General features: G+C 39.8%; 1 protein-coding gene across 1 annotated transcript in view; it reads right to left on the bottom strand.

Annotated features, from left to right (window-relative positions):
* Nucleotides 1–9,734: 9,734 nt before the first annotated feature.
* LOC136007954 (macrophage mannose receptor 1-like) overlaps nt 9,735–18,473 on the bottom strand; it is a 29,861-nt gene continuing 21,122 nt past the window's right edge. The window contains exons 24-30 of the mRNA XM_065666515.1: nt 18,006–18,238; nt 16,261–16,426; nt 15,192–15,344; nt 14,817–14,933; nt 13,381–13,548; nt 11,475–11,516; nt 9,735–11,060 (exon numbers count right to left, since the gene is read on the bottom strand). Of these exons, the coding sequence (XP_065522587.1) occupies nt 10,816–11,060; nt 11,475–11,516; nt 13,381–13,548; nt 14,817–14,933; nt 15,192–15,344; nt 16,261–16,426; nt 18,006–18,238 (1,124 nt within the window). The 3' untranslated portion in view covers nt 9,735–10,815. The remainder of the gene's footprint in view (nt 11,061–11,474; nt 11,517–13,380; nt 13,549–14,816; nt 14,934–15,191; nt 15,345–16,260; nt 16,427–18,005; nt 18,239–18,473) is intronic.

The following is an 18,473-nucleotide window of genomic DNA, read 5'->3' as shown; positions in this document are numbered from 1 at the left end:
GGTGTTGTGAAGTCTGACATCTAGAAAAGTGTTTTCAGTTTTTTAGATACAAGACCGTGTATCATGATGCACAGCATTAAAAACTGCTACGAGGATGTAAGCTACCTCTAGAAACTTGGTAAGCCTTGGTCAAAACTTCAAATTCAAGGCACAGCCAATTCCCAACTAAAGGACTATTCAAGGCCACATTATCTGCAACCAATGCCATGCTTATCTCTAAACGTTTGTCTAAGTAGGCACATCATCCATCAAAGTACACTTTTGTGGATGATGTTCATATCACTGCATGTACCGAGTGCTCTCAACTTAGCTGAATTTCTATATTTATGAAGCCAATGTGCACCTAAAATGGGTTTGGGCTCCTGCCCACATTTTTAGTAATCTCGTTCTTTTTCTTGGCAGCATCACAGTCTATCAAACTTAAGCCTGTTCTGGAAAGCTTCAGTGCAGAATACATTTTCCTTGTTAATTTACATGAGGCAGTGTCACTGCATTCATGAGCTTCATTCTTCATACACAAACATATGCATGCACTGTTTCAAGTATGCTCTTCATTTCAGCAGCATTTTGTCAGACACTTCTTTAGGAGGCATGTAAACAATGGAAGATGAGTGAACATTTGCAAGATCATTTCCTGTAGCATGAACATTGATTAGTTCTGCACAAGTTCTGCCCAACTTTGCCTAAAATAACAGTACTGATTAAAGATCAAAAGACCCAAATGTGATATTTGAGCTGCAGGAAAACCCCATACATTATTTTCATTTACTATGTATACCTTCTTTTTTTTAAAGGAAGATGAATTTGATTAGTCTTAACACTTAGAGACTGACTGGAGTGCTTGGAGAGATTCACAATTATTAGTAAACATTGCTGAAAGCTATACAGGGTTTGAGCATATCAGAAAACAGTAGGACAAAAAGGAGGAACTAAGGAATTGTAAGACAGGCAGACTAATGTGAATTCTGGAAAGTTAGTTGAAAAAAACGTACTATTTGTCAATCATGAGAGGATAACTAGACAGGAAGGAGCCATAGTCAATCCCTTAGGAAAGAGCAGTAATTAACAGTTTATACTGAACTGTAAGGTGTACTGACAAGGGTTTTATGGAAAGATTCGGTGCTATTCTTGTGTTAACAGCTCAGATAATGGCAAAAGTTGTACTTAATAAGTTGTTAAAACGTGGCAAATGAACTTAAATGCTCAGGAAGAGACATTATTGCAGTGTATCCTGTTAATGGATATAGGCATCTGTCCTTCACCCATGCTAGTGAGCACTCCCACAGAGGGATTTCTAGGTCTAGTTGGCACATCCAGTGTTTGAGGGACCATTCCTATGAAGCAGTTTGAACACAGAGACTTCCAGCCGGTTCTGGAGCGATCAAGAGCATAGATATGGACTGCTCTAGCCCAACTGTGCTGAGAAGCTGGTGACATCGCAAAGCACACCAATGCCATTAGAAGCTTTAAGTAAATTCCCCAGGGGAGGGGTGAAATCATCATCACTGCTGGAAACTTTATAAGAGGTTGTATAGGGATGCTGGGGAGGGACTCTTCATTAGGGACTGTAGTGACAGGACAAGGGGTAATGGGTTCAAACTTAAACAGGAGAAGTTTAGATTGGATATAAGGAGGCAGTTCTTTCCTGTTAGGGTGGTGAGGCACTGGAATGGGTTGCCCAGGGAAGTTGTGAATGCTCCATCCCTGGTGGTGTTCAAGGCCAGGTTGGACTTGGACGACATGGTTTAATGTGAGGTGTCCCTGCCCATGGCAGGGGGGTTGGAACTAGATGATCTTGAGGCCTTTTCCAACCCTAACTATTCTAAGATCTTTCAACAGCTGCTCAGTTTTAGCTGACACTGCCTTTGGGCAGGACCTTTTCAGTTCCCTATTTCTATTCAATTTATGATAAAAGGTTCTTATTCACAGGACATATAAAATTCTAAGGTCCTTAACCTTTAAATTAGTCATGCCTTCTATTGCTTACTTTAGCACTAAAAGAAAGAAACATCATTTGCACTTTTTTTTTTCTCAGTGGCATCCAGAACAAAAGAGAATACATTTATTCAGGCATGATTGAATCCCTCCTTAAGTCAAAATTAGATATTTTTTAAAGCTTACAAATCTGAAGTGACACATTGTTTCACAGTACAGCTAGGGTGACATGGAAGTGACACTTCCCAGAATGAGAACACAATGTGTCTGTGTACTTAAGATTTATATGCTGACTGGTTTTATAAGACTCTAAAATAAATGGCAATTCTATCAGCTAAGAACAATTTCACATTTTGAGTATCTCTGAGCAGTACTGCTCCTGTGTACAAACAAGAAAGGCTAGATAACTGCTTGAGCCCATGTGCAGCATCATCACTTACTTTTCCTCAAATATCAGGTGAAGCAAGTCTGAGGTTTACTGTCCTCTGTTGCCCTGTCTCTTCAGATAGACAGGAATGATGTGAAGGAAGAGACTGGACCCATATGTGCTCCTGCATGGCAATTTGCTTTTGCAGAGACCAGCAACTAATCAGCATCCACTGAAGGTCCCTGCACATCATTCTCACCATAAAGACATTGAGGAAAACAGAGAATTGGCAAGAAATGTTCAGGGGTTAAGACACTAATAAGAAGCAGAGGATTGAGATATAGACAGAAGTCCTGGGAGGGAATCTGATGCTGGAGACAGAAGCGAGCACAGGATGACAAATAACATGTACCCACAGCCACTCAGAAATATGAAAAGGAGAAAAATGTTGTTTTCAGCTCCTGCCTCCTTACTTTCTTTTCTCAGCTGATTTCTTTGATTTGTTTGGTTGCTGAGGCTTTTCTCACACCGACACTAATTAATTTCCTGAGGATATGAGAACTCAGTTTCTTGGAGCCTCAAGTTCTCTTTGGACTCTGAGTTGGAATACCAGCTGCAATTTTTACAGCCTGCTAGAAGCACTCATCTAATTGACCATAGGAGTTGAATATACAGGAGCATTAACCCAGCTTTCCAAGTGGGTTAATGTAGTAATCATTGCCACAGGACAAGATTCAAGGTGAATATCTGACACAGGACGTTGTCCAAAGAAAGTGCCAGTGAACTACAATGAGTAAAGATACATGCATTTGAAATCAATATTCTTCAATAAACAGTCCTCTTAGTTGCTAAATAAAAAACAATACCCCTATCAAACTATTGGTAGAAACGATAGATTTGGAAAAGGTGCCCAAAAAAGGTATTTGTGATACCCTGTTGATGAGCCCTGAGCTCAACCATGCCATGGACCATCCGGATGCAATGTCAAGTACAGCTTCACTGCCAAACTGTTCTGAGCAAAATGCTGTGAAGCAGATTGGGGAATCAAGATTTTCACATCTGCAGTCTTGATAAGGACTCCACTCAGTGGTAAATAAAAGATTCTGCAGCTCTTAAGGGTGGCAGCGTGTCAAGGAAGCTGCCTGTGATCCACAAGCCAGAGCCAATGATTCAAGCTGGCCTGGCATCACCTCGCCCCTGTCTGCAAGCCGAAGCCTCATGCACAGGCTGATCTGCCTTAAGCAGTGAGAAAAATGCCAGAAAGCCATGTGAGCAAGGCCTAGCACCCACTCTGCCCCTGAAGGGGCTGTGGATGTCTGTGCCTGATCTCATTGTCAGACTCAGAGCTGCAGCAAAATCACCCACTAATCATGACTTTAACAAGCAGACAGCTTTCCCTGAAACATGGTAAAAATCATAAGAATATTTTAAAGCATAGGATAAGGAATTACTTTCACTGCTATCTCTGGCTTTTTTTCTGCAATCACACGATTTTTCCTAAAACAGCAGTGGTACGGGATATTTAGCTCATGTGATATACAGACAAATAGGATGGGCTCTTTCAGATACTATTCCAGATTTCTGCCATTCTTTATCAGTAACTGTATTTATTATTTACGCTGGCATGAATGCGGTTGTTTCATTTCAGACATTTTTACACATAAAAATGTATAGGGATCCCTTCCATCAATAATTAGAAGAGGTCCAGTCCTGCACTTTCTGGGCACATCCATTTCCTGGTGAGGCCCAAACACTAGGGCACAGAGAACATCAAGAAACTTACATAAAGTGAAATGCAGAATAACCTTCATAAAGAATATGCAGTAACTGGCTTGTGAAATTAAATACAAAATTTAATATACTTATGGAAAGACAGACTGACCAGAGAAAGTTTCCTTTAATAAAAGCAATAGCAAAAGACACACACACAGCTATCACAGTTCTTCATGGAAAGATGTGAATCAACATTTTACTCCTCTGAAATAAACCACAATAGTCTACCACCGGGCTACTTATAAAAAGTATATTTTTCTTCAAAGATGGTTTCTTTTAGAAGTCATTGATTGAAAAACCATGAGTCAAGCTGTGTTGGCGTGAGGACAGGAATTAAGCAGGATTATAGAGTGTCTTTAACTCTGATTTAAAATACAACATGTCTCCTCAAGGACACCAGATCTCTGCTCTCTGATGTACAGACCACTAGAAAATCTTTCCATATTCTGACACTGCAGGTTATGCTGCACTGCCCTAAGCTGCTCACTCTGGGTGGCATTTAGTAGAATTTGTCAGAAAAGGAATGAAACCTGGAAATTCTAAGAAAAACACACTAAAGAGGACTGCTGTCAGAACTTGTCTTGATACATGTGAATATCAGAACTTCCAAAGGGATTTAATAGGAAGAAGAAAAAAGAAAGCATGCTGAAGAAATACTAAATACTTTACTCTTTCCAACAAGTATTGCAATACTGTATTTTTCTCTGCTGGCTTTCTGGGGGCCTATTTATGTAGGAAAAAATTCTAACAATGTACACTCAGTGTATTAGCTAGCCTGTTGCTATGTCTCTATGTGGGCTTTTTTTCCTATTCCATGCAAATCAGAGTAAACCAACTCACATTTATTGTTCATTAAAACTTGTATTTTTGAGGACTTACTATGGAGTTGCTAGAGCGCTGTAAAATTCAAGCCCAAGGTTAGTTGCATGCTAATGTCTATATACAGATGTATGCAAAACCACCACTTCCAGCTCAGGAAATCCCTGAGCTGCAGATGTCAAGGCCAAGAGAGGCAAATAAGGAGATACCACTTGATGTTTGCCAACTCTTTTGCTCTTCATTAAGCGCCTGCTTTTGGACACCATCAAGGACAGGATGCTAAGCTAAACAAACCTTTGATATGACCTAGTAGAGCTGTTCTTCAATTGTGATGAAAGCCAAATTTAGTGGCTTGATTCAAATAGACATCCCTGTCAATTTGGTTTTGTTGGCCTGATAGGGTTATGCCGGAATCCAGGTTGCCATGGCTGGAGAAAACGTCTCACAGATGACAGGTCATACACATACTTTCAATCAGCCCTGTCAGTTCTTTGTCACTTCAGAACACTCTACAGGTGCCAGTCTGTAAATCATTTCCAGCAGATTTGTATAAAGTTTAGAAATCTATTCACGATAATTGATTTTTTCCCAAGTGTCATTAAAATAAAATAAAAATAAATTAAAATAAAATAAATTAATAGAACTGCTGAGCTTTGACAATAAATAGAATTCTATACTTGAGTTTTAACAACAAAAACCAAGCAAACAGTTCTTGAGCTGTTAGCACCTGATTAGACACCACAAAAATTCCACTGATGGAGGGTGCTTGAGACTTCTGTGCTTTGATTTCGTGTTAGTGGAAAGCTGAAGCCTGATGTGGGTGCTAGCACTGCCCATGCATCCACCAGTCATATAATTGCTTCCCTGCTTCTGCCACATTTTTGTCTTGCTTCCTTTACCTTTTCTAACAGCTTTAGCTCATCAAAAGCACATAATCCTATAAACTACTACTGTTCATAAAATTATAGGAGAATTAACACTGGAAGAGATCTCAAGGGTCATTTGGTTGAAATCCTTGCTCAAAGCAAAGCCTCAAAGCTATGCACTGTTTCAAAGGTTCCTCAGGGCCTTTTTCAGCTGAATTCTGAGTATTTCAACTACCAAGAATGACATTTATACAGAAAACAATTGTCTATGTTGGTACCCTGTGAGAACAGGCAGAAACTGTTTACAAAATGCACTCTGAATGACACTTTAATTGCTTCACCTATCAAACTCCATATGAATAATTGAGCAAAAATCCCTACCTTATGAATATTTGGAGTGAGTTGTGATAAAATATTAAACTTCTGGAACATAAATGGTTCTAGTATTCAATGCAGTTACAAAAGCACACACGAAACAAAGGAAAACAGTTAAAGGAAGACGATTCATAGAATGTGCTTGTCTCTTGTGTTTTTTTAGCTGAATGCAAATAGCTTTCATGAAAAATTTAAGATTTCCTTCCTTTTTATCTTATTTCTAGCTTCCTCATTTATTAAAAACCCTTCCCTATTTTGTGTCACTGTGGAAAGTTTTTATATCATTAAATTTCATATCTTCAGTAAAGTAATTATCATGTAGCCAGTTTTTAGTGGCATAATCAAACCCCTTTCATTTTTAATCCAAGTAAGAATGAACAGCTTCACTGTTATGTACATTAAACGTAGCTGCTTTGACAAATATTCAGTCAAAAAGTGAAATGATCTTTTCTTTTTGCAGACATTTGTTATCTTCACAATGTGTGGAGATTGCACAATTCTGCTTTCCCATTTCCTGTTAAAAACTTGTAAACAGACAGAACTCCAAATAGGTTCTAAACTATGCTTGGTTTTAAATACATTATTAAGTTAGCGTGCACAGCAAACTGTGCCTTTAAGAAAAGCACACTTGCAGATAGCAGCGTAACAACCATCACCATGCCACTTGGTAGCTCTGAAATTAAAACTACCAGGGAAAAATGTTTCTGTTCCCACTGCCTAATAATAAAAAAACCCAAAAGTAACAATTTTCTTGCAACATGGAGTGCAGGAGAAATCTATGCAGATGGGAGATACGCGATCAAGCCTTGTTACACTTCCACCTGCCTCCTGACAACTGATTCATTTCCCTCACTCCCACCACTGATCACAAGCATCATACAACTGATATGTCTTTTTTCTTCCTGTTTTTCTTGCTTCCCAGCACCCCACTGCGAGTGGACCCCAAGCCAGCCAGATCCAGCAGGTGGAATTATCGGCCCCTCTTCTTCAAAGTGAACACCCCAGGACACTGAAGGGGGTTTCGTTCCCTGACAGGTTGTTTAAAAACGAACGTCTCCACTTCCACAATATCTTTGCAGAGAAAGTGCTTGCCTGTAAGCTTTCTCTCAGTGGCTTCTTGGGTTGCAAAACAAACCATACAGTTCCTCTGTAGCTCTCTAGGAGAAACCCCTTCCTGTCCATCACTCCAGAGGCTTCCCCACAAGTCCACTTTCTGTTCCTCTTAGCAAAACTCTGGTTTCCTTCTCATCCTCAGCACTCCAGCACAATGCTCCGAAGCATTCCCCCACCCTGTGTGCGCTTGCCACTCTCAAGGAAGAAACCGTCTCATCTCTCTAGATAATCTCTACCCTCTGAAAGACATCAGGAGCCAGGACAAGGTGGAAAGGCAGCCTGTCTTTTTCTCTGATCCCCATCTGTGGCCTTTCTGAAGAACACAGAGTACCCAGGCAAATAGGAACAAACGTACAAATATCTTAAACCCTTCCAACCCCTCCATGTCCACACGTGCACACTCTTCCCTGATCTGAATGGTGCAGCTTGGCTCCTAGGACAACAGTTCACTTCAGCTGGCTTTTTCTCTTGGCTCTCTCCTGTGAAGCATGCTCCACCCCATATTGCTTTTCCCTATACCCGTGTCCTGTCCTCTTGCAGGAACCATCTGTCTCTTGAAGCCCCTGCACTCCTGTCAGCATAATCCACATTTCCCAGACCTCTGCTTTGCCAAGCCACTGCTGAATGCCCTAGCCTGACCTGGCTCTCCCAGGGATGGCCAGCACTTCTGGACCAATTCAACCTACTTTATTTCTACTTTGGCCTTTCTCTTCTGTCTCTGGGGGTTTTTTTTGATAACTCACACTGTATTTTGTACCATTCTCAGTCTATGTTTCTCATTGCGTGAGCCCCTGTTCCTCCTGTTACTGGATATTATCCCACAACCTCAGTCTCATCATTAGCCTTTTCTGGTGAACCACAGAGCATCTGCAAATATATATATATTCCTAATGATTGATTATAAAGGAGGATTATGTCAACTACTTCTAAAAGGAGGTGAGATTAATTTCATCTAGCTGTCTAGATCAAGAGTCTAGATAAAAGGCAGTATAATGGTTGCACTGTGTGCATTTCGTGAAATGAGAGCAAATATTTTCTGAGAGGAGCTAAAACTGCTTGCCATATGCTTAAAATGCTTTAGAAATAATTATTTAAGAGGTAGTGAATTGAAAGGTATGCCCTGCAGAATTCCATAGAAAGAAGAAAGCATGGTATGTCAGATCAGGACACAGCTGAGAAGAAACAAAATGAACCCTGTTCCTGTGTCCGGATACAGTGACATCAGGACAACTTTATGCTTATGGAGTAGTTCAGACCCTTCCTATTGACCCCGGAAAATCTGTCTCTTGCCCACTGGAATATGGCCTGAAGGCACTAATTCATTTCACAACTATCTCTCTATTCTGTTTGTATTTATAGGTCTCTCTTACATTTTGTTCCAAATTACTCTTCACTTCCCTTTTCAGTTTCCTTGTTTCAGAAACATAAATGACGAAGTGAACACTCCAGATAGCAAACTTCTTTTGAGATTCCTGCTTTAGCCAGGGAACTGCAGTTAATATTTTCTTTTCTGTTCCAAGTTATTGGTACTGATATTAGCAAACTGTTTCTCTGTAAACTGGCATTCTTTTGGAGGAGGAGGATGTTCCATTCCTTTTTGTACATCTGTCTGACATGGCTGTGTCACTGTCTGACATTACAGAAACTTATAATCACAGAGTCATAGAATCATGGTGAAATCTTCCACAGCTTTTCCTTCCCTAAAGGCATTTATTATTTCTTACACTGCAGTAAGTGCAAGTTGAGAATCAATTACTTTTTCAGCCATGTTATAGTTGAAGGATATAATGAAAATAGTGGTAAAAGGGAGGACATTCTCTCTAAAATATTGCCCTAATATAAAGAAAGGGCAAGCAACTGAGGAAGTAGGTCTCCACTTCTTGTCTATATGGAAAGGCACTTTATAAAGAAAGGAACAGCAAAAAGGATTAGAGATCTAGAAGACATAGCCAGTGAATTAAAAAGGGAAGGACTAGTGTTGCTTTAAGAAAATATGAAGAGGCGACATGACAAGAGCTATCAAATTTATAAGAACATGTCTCAGAAAATGCTAGACCAGAACAAGCCATAAGTAGACTTAAAGTACACTTTCTTTAGATGTTCATTAGGGTAAACTTCCAAATGTCATGAATGAATAAGCAAAAAGATGCACTCTTTCACAGAACGGTAAAGACAAATCCCTAAGAACATGCTAGACCAGGAAAAGTGGATGTTTGTTTGTGTATAGAAGTTTAAGAATCCCATCCCTCCTTTCTGCTATCTTCACTTTTTTGATCAATTGTTCAGTTGAAGAAGACACACAAACTTTTACTTAGAATCAGCCTTTTAATGCCTATTTAGTGAACAAATGTCGAATAAAAACTCATTTACATGTATTCCATACACACACAAAATATTTTAATTTAAACAAAAAATCTGTCAAAAAATTAAAATATCAAAAATATCAAATTAAATAAGGACTTTCTCTAGACTAAGAGCTTTGAGCCTTTTTTTGTTGTTTACATTTGGCATAAAATACACTGGAAAAGTGAAAAAGAAAACCCGTATGTGAGCCTACTCTACATTTTTAGGGTTTCTGAACCTAGAGAATATGATTGCAACGCTATCAGCTCCATCATGGTGGAAGTCTAGAATGATATTCAAAGAATTAAAACGCACTTGGACAGGGGGAAGTAGGTTAGAAACTAAAAAATACTTCCTAATGGCAAGTTTCATTAGGCTTTGAAAAACTGGCCTAAGAAGGTATGAAATCTTCACTGCTATTGGAGACTTCAAGAATAAATTTTATGTACTTTTTTGGGGTATGAATTAAGTATAATTCATCCTGCCTATCCCCCCTTCTGCAGAATCCTTTGAGGTCGCTATTCTACTATTTAAATGGTAAAGTATTTCTACTCACCATACATTCCTACCTCTTATTACAGTTGATCTTTCAATGCTAATGTGACAAAATCAGAGCAGAATGAAAACAATTTACACTTTCTATACAGATGAGGAAAATGTGTTAATTCAGATATTACAGGTATTACAGGCAATAAGAAGGGTTTCTGTGGGTACCTCAGCAGCAAAAGGAAGATGTGGAGTAGGCTGCCTGGCAGCTGGTCCTGCTTTGAGCAGGGACATGCTTCAGTTGAGCTTGGAAATCCCATTCAACCTGAGCAAGTCTGCCAGTCTTTGCTGGAGATTGAGGAGACACTTACAGGATACTAACAGATCTGGATATACCTTTTGGGGCATGCTAAGGAGCATATTCTCACACAGTTGCCTGTGGTGAGCATGGTTCTTCTTGTGCCTAAAGTGACGCTGGACCCAGGCAGACGCTGAAACTCTGAAACTGGCTGAGAGTTCACTCACACAGATCTAGGTGCATGCTCAACAGTCCTCCCAGGTACAACAGTTTGTGAGCAGATCTCTGTATCTGCCTTGCAAGATTGCTTGATCTTGCAAGTATAGAAAGCAAGAAGCATCCCGTGCAAATTGAACTAGAGAAAGTCACTTTGCCTTAAGAATTCTTGTATTCCAGCACTTTAATTCCTTTCAAAATAATGCCCAGAATTACTCTGCTTATTACACTGTTGCCTGCTCATTTTGTTCAATATTGGTCACAAGCCAATTTGATTCATGAGTTCCAGGATCAGCATCACCACGGTATATGGCATTGTCAAAACTGGTTGTAATTGCTTGTCTATCGCGTCGTTTTTTATAGAAGAAATAGAATGTAAGGCCAGTCCCTGCTAGCACAAAGAAGATCAGTATAACAATCATCCCACCTAAATTGTTTCCAGATGAAGCAGCAGCTTCCTTTTTCGATGCTGTGAAAGACAAAGCAGAACAATTACTAGAAACGGCCAAAGCCTGTGACTGCATTAGCAAACATCTAAGTAAACTGAGTGAACTGTCAAAGTACTGAACAAACATAACAGCAGTTAAACTTGAAGCATGTTCCAGATGGACAATGCAAAACTGGGCTCAATCTCTTGTATGTTCCTTTTAAAAGGAGCATTATATTGTACTACAGTATACTATTAGTAAAGCAAAAAGAAAAATCAGTAAGACATGCAGTTTGAGAGAAGAGTTCTTTCAAAGAGATTACAGATAAAATTTTCTGTGAAAGTTAAATGGGTATTTAAATAAAACTTTTCTGAAGACCATTTTACTTGTAAATAATAAATGCCAATAAACTTACTGAGATTTCTGTTTAATGGGCTTATAAGAAACCAACTTACCTTTATTGGTGGGTGAATCATGGGTTGGCTCGACTTCAGCAACTTTAAAATTAATATATATATATTATACATAGTTTGCAAGCAATCATTCTAAGATTAAATAAATACTGCATATATTATTTTCACTTTGCATTCCTATCAAATTTTAAATAAACTTAGAATCACAGAATGGTTTGGGTTGGAAGGGACCTTAAAGATCATTCAGTTCCAACCCCCCTGCCATGGGCAGGGACACCTCCCACTAGAGCAGGTTGCTCCAAGCCCCATCCAACCTGACCTTGAACATTGCAGCCACAGCTTCTCTGGGAACCTGTTCCAGTGTCTCACCACCCTCACAATTGAAGAATTTGTTCGTAATATCTACTCTAAATCTCCCCTCTCTCCATTTAAAGCCATTCCCCCTTGTTCTGTCACTACATGCCCTTGTAAAAAGTCCCTCTCCAGATTTCCTGTAGGCCCCTTTAGGCTCTAAGGTCTGCCTGGAGCCTTCTCTTCTCCAGGCTGAACAGCCCCGGCTCTCTCAGTCTGTAGGGAGGTGCTCTAGGCCCTGATCATCTTTGTGGCCCTCCTCTGGATCCACTTGAGTAGGTCCATGACTTTCTTATGTGGGAGCACCAGAAATGAACATAATACTTGGACATGTAAAATGTATGAAAACATTTTCACTGGCAATTCAGGTTACCTATAGCTTGAATGATCCATAGAATATTCTTATTAAAAATATTTGTAAAAATAGAAAGGAAATAAAAAAGTTGTCTCACTATTAGTGGCTTTGAACACATTTTTTGGTAGGGGAGACAGATTTTTAAAGTTTTTACACTTCCACAGTGTAAGGTTTCACACTACACACTGAAGAACTAATTATTTTTACTCTTGCAAAGGTGTGCAAAGGCACATTTGTCCTTAACAGCATCTAAGCTGTAGTTTTAGGCATCTTCCTTTTCCTCCCTCCATTGCTTGGGGAGTATGATTCAGTTAATTGCTTGCAGGCCTGGCTGGTTGGGCCTTACAAAACTCATGGATGACTCCATTTGCCAACCTGCCAACATGTGGAGATTCACAATCGGGAGACTCAATTGGTTCCACATTGCATCTACTATATTTGTGCAGTGGATCTTTTTGCCAGTGGCAAATCTGGCCCGTTTCAAACTGTCTCCCCATTGATGTGTGCAAACAGAGCTGAGTGTGTGTATAAGGTGACTCATGCTAGCTTCATGGGTGCACATTTATATCCTTCATGCTGTGCACGCAAAGGGGACTCACCCCAGCCTGTGACACGTACAGAATTTGTGTGGGTTGATATCCCAAATGCCACAGGGCCACATGTAATCATTACAAATGAAATGTTTTATGCTCTTTGGTTGTCTTGTCATGTGTCCATGTGCCTGTGTCAGAAGAGAAATGAACTGGGCCCCACTGCCCACCCTCACTTGATGATTTCCACTTGGTCATCCAGCACGCTTCACCGGTACCAACCCCAACAGCAACACCTATCCTCTTTCTGAAGGAGCTCAGTGACTTTACATTGCTTCCCCTTAGCTTAACTATCAGGATAGCATCTGCCTTTCTTCTCAGCACTAGTTTAGTCATCTATTCTTGTCTACTGCCACCTGAACTCTATAATGACTGTGATTTTTTTCCACACTCTCAATAGGTGATATGTTCTCTCCTAGCCTAAGGTACAACAAATGCCAAGAAATCAATCCTTTTAAACCGAGCGGAGGAAACAGTGACTCAGATTCTTCCACATAATTTCTCGTTGTTAACAGAAGTTACTCTTGGCTTTGATGCAGATGCACATGCACCAGCATCAATACATAAAGTTTGCCTATGCATAAGCAGTTTGGCTTGATCTATATAACCACTACTTCTAAAATAACTCAGTGCACAGGAATTCAGAACTTACTTTTGGGGATTTTGCAAATAAAATTCTGGTCAACAGAGCAGTAACAGTTCCTCCAGGTTCCACTTGAGACATCCATGTCAACGCAGTGTTCATCAAAAATTACTGTAGGCTCTCCTTTCTCCCAGTTGACAAAGTCTACTGCACTTCTGTCTGTCCATAACCATTCCCCTAAAATTAAAAGTATTACCTAGTGAGTGAATAAAGTGAGGAGTCGTTTCTAGTCTACCAGGCACGATGACATCAGATATGGAATTTATTAGTTGATTAAATTAGTATCACAGAGGGCTCATTTCTCACTCTTTTGACACCCAGAGATATTCAGGTAGGAGTGTAACAAATGTAAGTGCTCATAGACAAAATTAACTCCAGTAGCCTTCAAGGCCATGGCTGTCAGTGATGTAAGGAAGACATGCCCATGCTACCCAAGGACTTTCAGCTGAAGCCTGTGCCTGGGAGCCAAGTTCAAGGATGCATATTGCTCAGAGATTTTATTTGTGTATCCAGAACCAGCAAATAGCTGCTTTATCAGAGTTGGATTAATCAATTATCTTTGCAGACTGAATTGGCTCCCTAAGGAGAGCTCCCTGCTCATCTCCTGCTGAGGCCCATCACATAGGAATAATTGTCATCTCTGTTCCCCCAGTGTGAGCTTTCATGGAAGTATATCGTGATATAACTCGCAACTGCTGCAATGCCACCCCCTCTTTCCCATGGTCTGCAGCTGCACTTTCCTCTTGCCTCTGGTGGCAGTGTAGTGGGCCAGGTCAGGACCAAATCGTTGCATTTGTACTGTTAGTTTTAAGCTAGAACAGATGAACCTGGCCCACCATGCAATAAGGTGCCTACCACTGGTGGTGAGGAAAGACAGGGACTGGGGCAGCCACAGCCAAGGCTACTCACTACAGCCCAGTCTAGACTTGCCCTGGAGATGTACCCTTAAACTCTCCCATAATTGCAGAATTGCCGTAATATACAAACCAGGATCAGATTTGTAGTTAAAAAACAATAAAAAAATTAAGAAATGTTTCCAGGCAGCTCATATGAGCTGCTGTCCCCTGTATGGTTTAGAAATGCATTTCATTTTCAGGTTGCCTCAGCTTTTAACTACAAGACAACATTTTTCTTAAAAGACTAACACTGGTTATATGTCAAGCAATTTGAGTAAAAAAAGGCAACAGGAAATGTTTTAATCAACTGAAGTGCTAAGCTAGAAACTTTTACAGACAGAAATATACTCTAATCACAGTAAAGATACAGAAAGTGTGGTTTTGTTTTAAGAATTTAGCAGAAAAGTTATTAAACATATAATAGTTGATTTCTCCCTGATTATTTATTTAAGAGTAATGTATTAGTATTAAGTATGTTAGTGTTATTTAGTATTCTCTCTGTTTATTTAGTGTTTATTTTCACCTCAATATGCATTGTGAAACAATTACCATCAATATTTTTGAACAATCCTATCCAAAACTTTCTGAAGTCACTTGCAAGTGGAGACAAATAAAGTAAGAGAAAGTCCATTTCAGCAGAATCTTCTATGGAAACCAGAGAAGCACCTAAAAACATCAATTAAATATTACATCCAATTTCAGCAAGATTTTCCATTAGAAATTAATTATCTCAGAAAACATTCACGACATATTTCATGATCAGCCTTTTCATACAGTAGAAAAGCTTGATAATAAATTTAAATTAGCTGTAACTTGTAATTGATATACATACACACACATCTATGTATTATCTCTTCGTTCTGGATTAAAAAGCCAAGCACACAAACAATCTGTAAAATATCCTAATAAAAAAAAGGCTCTTACCCATTTGAATACACGCCATGGATGCATCAGGCCAGCTTTCCTCAGAAGTGGTGTGAACATAGTAGCAATGACCACGGAACGGAATCCATGATCTACCACGCTTTGGTTCAGGACAGTTTCCAGGGAGCTGTGGTGGCTCACTAGGGATTAACTCTATTAAAAAGACACACAGGTTTCAGTGGAGTCTTAAAAGCCAAGGTAAACATGTATTCCTTCACTGCTCGCCAGCCCTACCAGTTTGACAATGATTCCAGAAAAGGCAATATCCCATAGACTCGAGTAATGATAAAAGATTGAACTAACTGGTAATAAACTATACTGGTTGGAGCTGGTTCTCCAGTCTGCTAAAGAAGGCTTACAGCAGTCTAGCTGCTGTCCTTAAAACATGTGAAACAGCATGAGGAAGGAGTCAGTATACCTAAAGGATCTCAATACTGTCCCAAGCCAGTGGCTTGTGTAGCAGTTTGTAGCAAGGTTGGTCAGAGAAGCTTTCTGTACCCTCCCATATACATACATCCTAAACTGTAAAAGTAGCCTATTGCATTGCCTGATCAAAGCCAAGCAGAGCTTGAATGAATATAAAATTTGTTCTGAATTATGGTGCAGAAATCGTAAATTTCATATATAATTTAAAATATCTTGGAAATTACAGGCAATATTTGAGTTCTAATGTATCTCAACAGAAGCTTCCCAGGATCTTATCCTCTAAACCAATTTAGCTGCTACCTGAGAGAAATTTCTTATCTCCCAAAATTATGAAAGATACTTTTAAATATATTTTTAAATTTGCAGGTCTTGACAACCAAAGTGGAGAAAAAACTATTACATGTGGCATGAAATATTGAAGTTGTCTTTATGATGTGCATATGTTGACTAGTATATGATTTGAAATGTCTGGAAATCACTCAAGACAGACTGGATCTGGGAGTTCTGTAATGAAAGCAATAGTTTATCACAAGGCATAAACTATCTATCACAATCTTTGCACTTGTGGGAAAGCTGCATTCAAATAAAGATATTAATTTAAATTCTAGCCTCCCAAATCACATTTCTTCCATTTACAACTTACCGTTGGATTGTTTACAGATTGATAAAAATGTTTCATTGCAATATGCTGTCTTCCAAAACCCATCCATATCCAAATACACACAGGCTGTGTTCTTATTTGGTTCTCCAGTGGCCCAGTTATGATACCTGCTCCTCCTTCTATCTGACCATATGTAACGGCCACTAGTCTAAAAGCAAACAACAATAAAGATCATGTCACTTACAAGAATCAGATTGAAAGAACATTAAGATTCCACATGAAGGTATGTAAAAATTAGGAAAAAATCAGAATCACAGTTTCTTGCACAAAAACAATTAGTCCTCTGCCATGAAGACATATCAGTCTGGCCCAGGCTTCCACTCTCCACAGCAACTAGGGCAGTGGTCCTACAGATGTTCATTTAGTGCAAAACCTATGTTATGCAATATACACTGTTCATCTCATGAACTAAATGGACAAAGGTCCTTGCAGTAACAAATGTGAATATAAAGTTGAAGATTTTATCAAAGGAGTCCACATATATATACACACAGATCAAATAAAGACTGAAGAGAAACCACTGTTAGTATGCCTCTGACACAGCCTCCTCTCTATATTTAGAAACAAATACAAAAAGTAGAAGTTCCATTGGAGAGAAGAACATTGATGACATTTCTCACGGGACACACACCACAGACCTCTGCCACCCATGCTAGCAGAGCTTATTCTAGGCTTCTAGTTCTTGCAAGGACCAGCTACTGAAAACAAACTACGCATGTGGGGTTTTTTCGGTGGATTTCACCACTATTTGCAGAGGATGACCAACATGAGTCACATCCATGGCTCCTGTCACCTACATCCTTTGCAGCCTAACTCCTTCTTCCTGTGTTCTTCGGAGTCAGGCTCCCATCCAGTTCTTTGTGCCACTTCCTTTCCTGTTGTTTTTCCTTTGAAGTCCTTGGCCACGTTTCATCCCAGGTACTTGTCTAATCCTAGTTCTCCAGTGCCTGCTCTGGCTGAAGTGAGGCACCAGTTCCTCTCACTTAAGCACCTGTGTCCTTTCTTAGTCCTATGTCCCACCAAGCTTCAGCTCTACCTCTCTCTTCTTGATTTCCTTACAACTCCTGTTCCACAAATATTTACTACATCATCTTTTTGTGTGTTCTTTTTACATGCTGCTAATAGATGTTTCCCGTTTCAAACCTTCCCACTCTTCATGGACTGAGTTTGTTGGCAGTATTTCTCGAGACGCTGGCTTCAGCTCCAAAAACCATCCTAAGGTGTACTCATTGCCAGAGGTCTGTTCCTGCCTCTACACTGCCCCTTCCCATTTTCCCTATTGTCCATCATAAGCTCTTGTAGTGCTAGGCTGTGAATCAAATCAAAACTGGAAATAACCACACAAAGAACAAACTAATTTTAACCAGTCTTTTCTTGGGTGTGCTCCAAAATGTGTCTTGAGAGATGGTAATGCTCCCCGACATGAGCATGTGGTAGACCATAGCATAGGAAATGGAAACCTCCCACCCACTTTTACCACTGAAGCCACTGTCTACTGCAGCTACATCCTTGGTGGCCTTTGAAATGTGGGCTGTGGCAGCACAGCTCTCCCTTACATTATGGCCAAGCAAGGTTTTGATGTCTGCCACATGTTCATGGATCTGACCAAAGGCACTCACACGGAAGCAAAGAGCAGTGGATCCTGTCAACCCCTGAGCAAGAAATATGGCTGATCTATGATAATCTAGGGTAGTGGTATGATTGTCACGAGCATTTGGTGAACTCACCGTGTTGCTGTTAAGACCAATCCATACAGGCTCCCCGTGCTTTAATATTTGTAACCACAGGTAAGATTCAGCATAAGGATCCAAAATACTGGCAAGTTCTGAAGACTGGTCTCTGCAGTTCTTCTCTGCTTCTTCCCAGCTCATTTTGTAGTTGATAACTGCATAACGGTCATCACCATATTTGTTATAGCCAAACATTGGAACTACAGGTTGGGAGCTTTGCAGTTTGGGATCTGTAATAAGCAAACAGACAAAATGAAAGTCAAATGCTTTATCCTGGCTATACATAAACCTGAGAGAAGATCTAGTGTACTGGAATAGTCAAGTAATTAAGGGAGGCTGGAATAACAAATTAATATGTGTCCCAACTATCACTGCAGTGATGAAAGCCATGTTTTCATCTTCTGCGGCAAAACTTTTTAGTTCTTGTCAGAATGACCTTTTGACATAAATAACTGTATCACCTCT

This window comes from Lathamus discolor, chromosome 2, assembly GCF_037157495.1.
Source record: "Lathamus discolor isolate bLatDis1 chromosome 2, bLatDis1.hap1, whole genome shotgun sequence".
Lineage (NCBI taxonomy): Eukaryota > Metazoa > Chordata > Aves > Psittaciformes > Psittacidae > Lathamus > Lathamus discolor.
The sequence above is the reverse complement of the archived record's forward strand: the minus strand, read 5'-3'. Positions and strand labels throughout refer to the sequence as shown.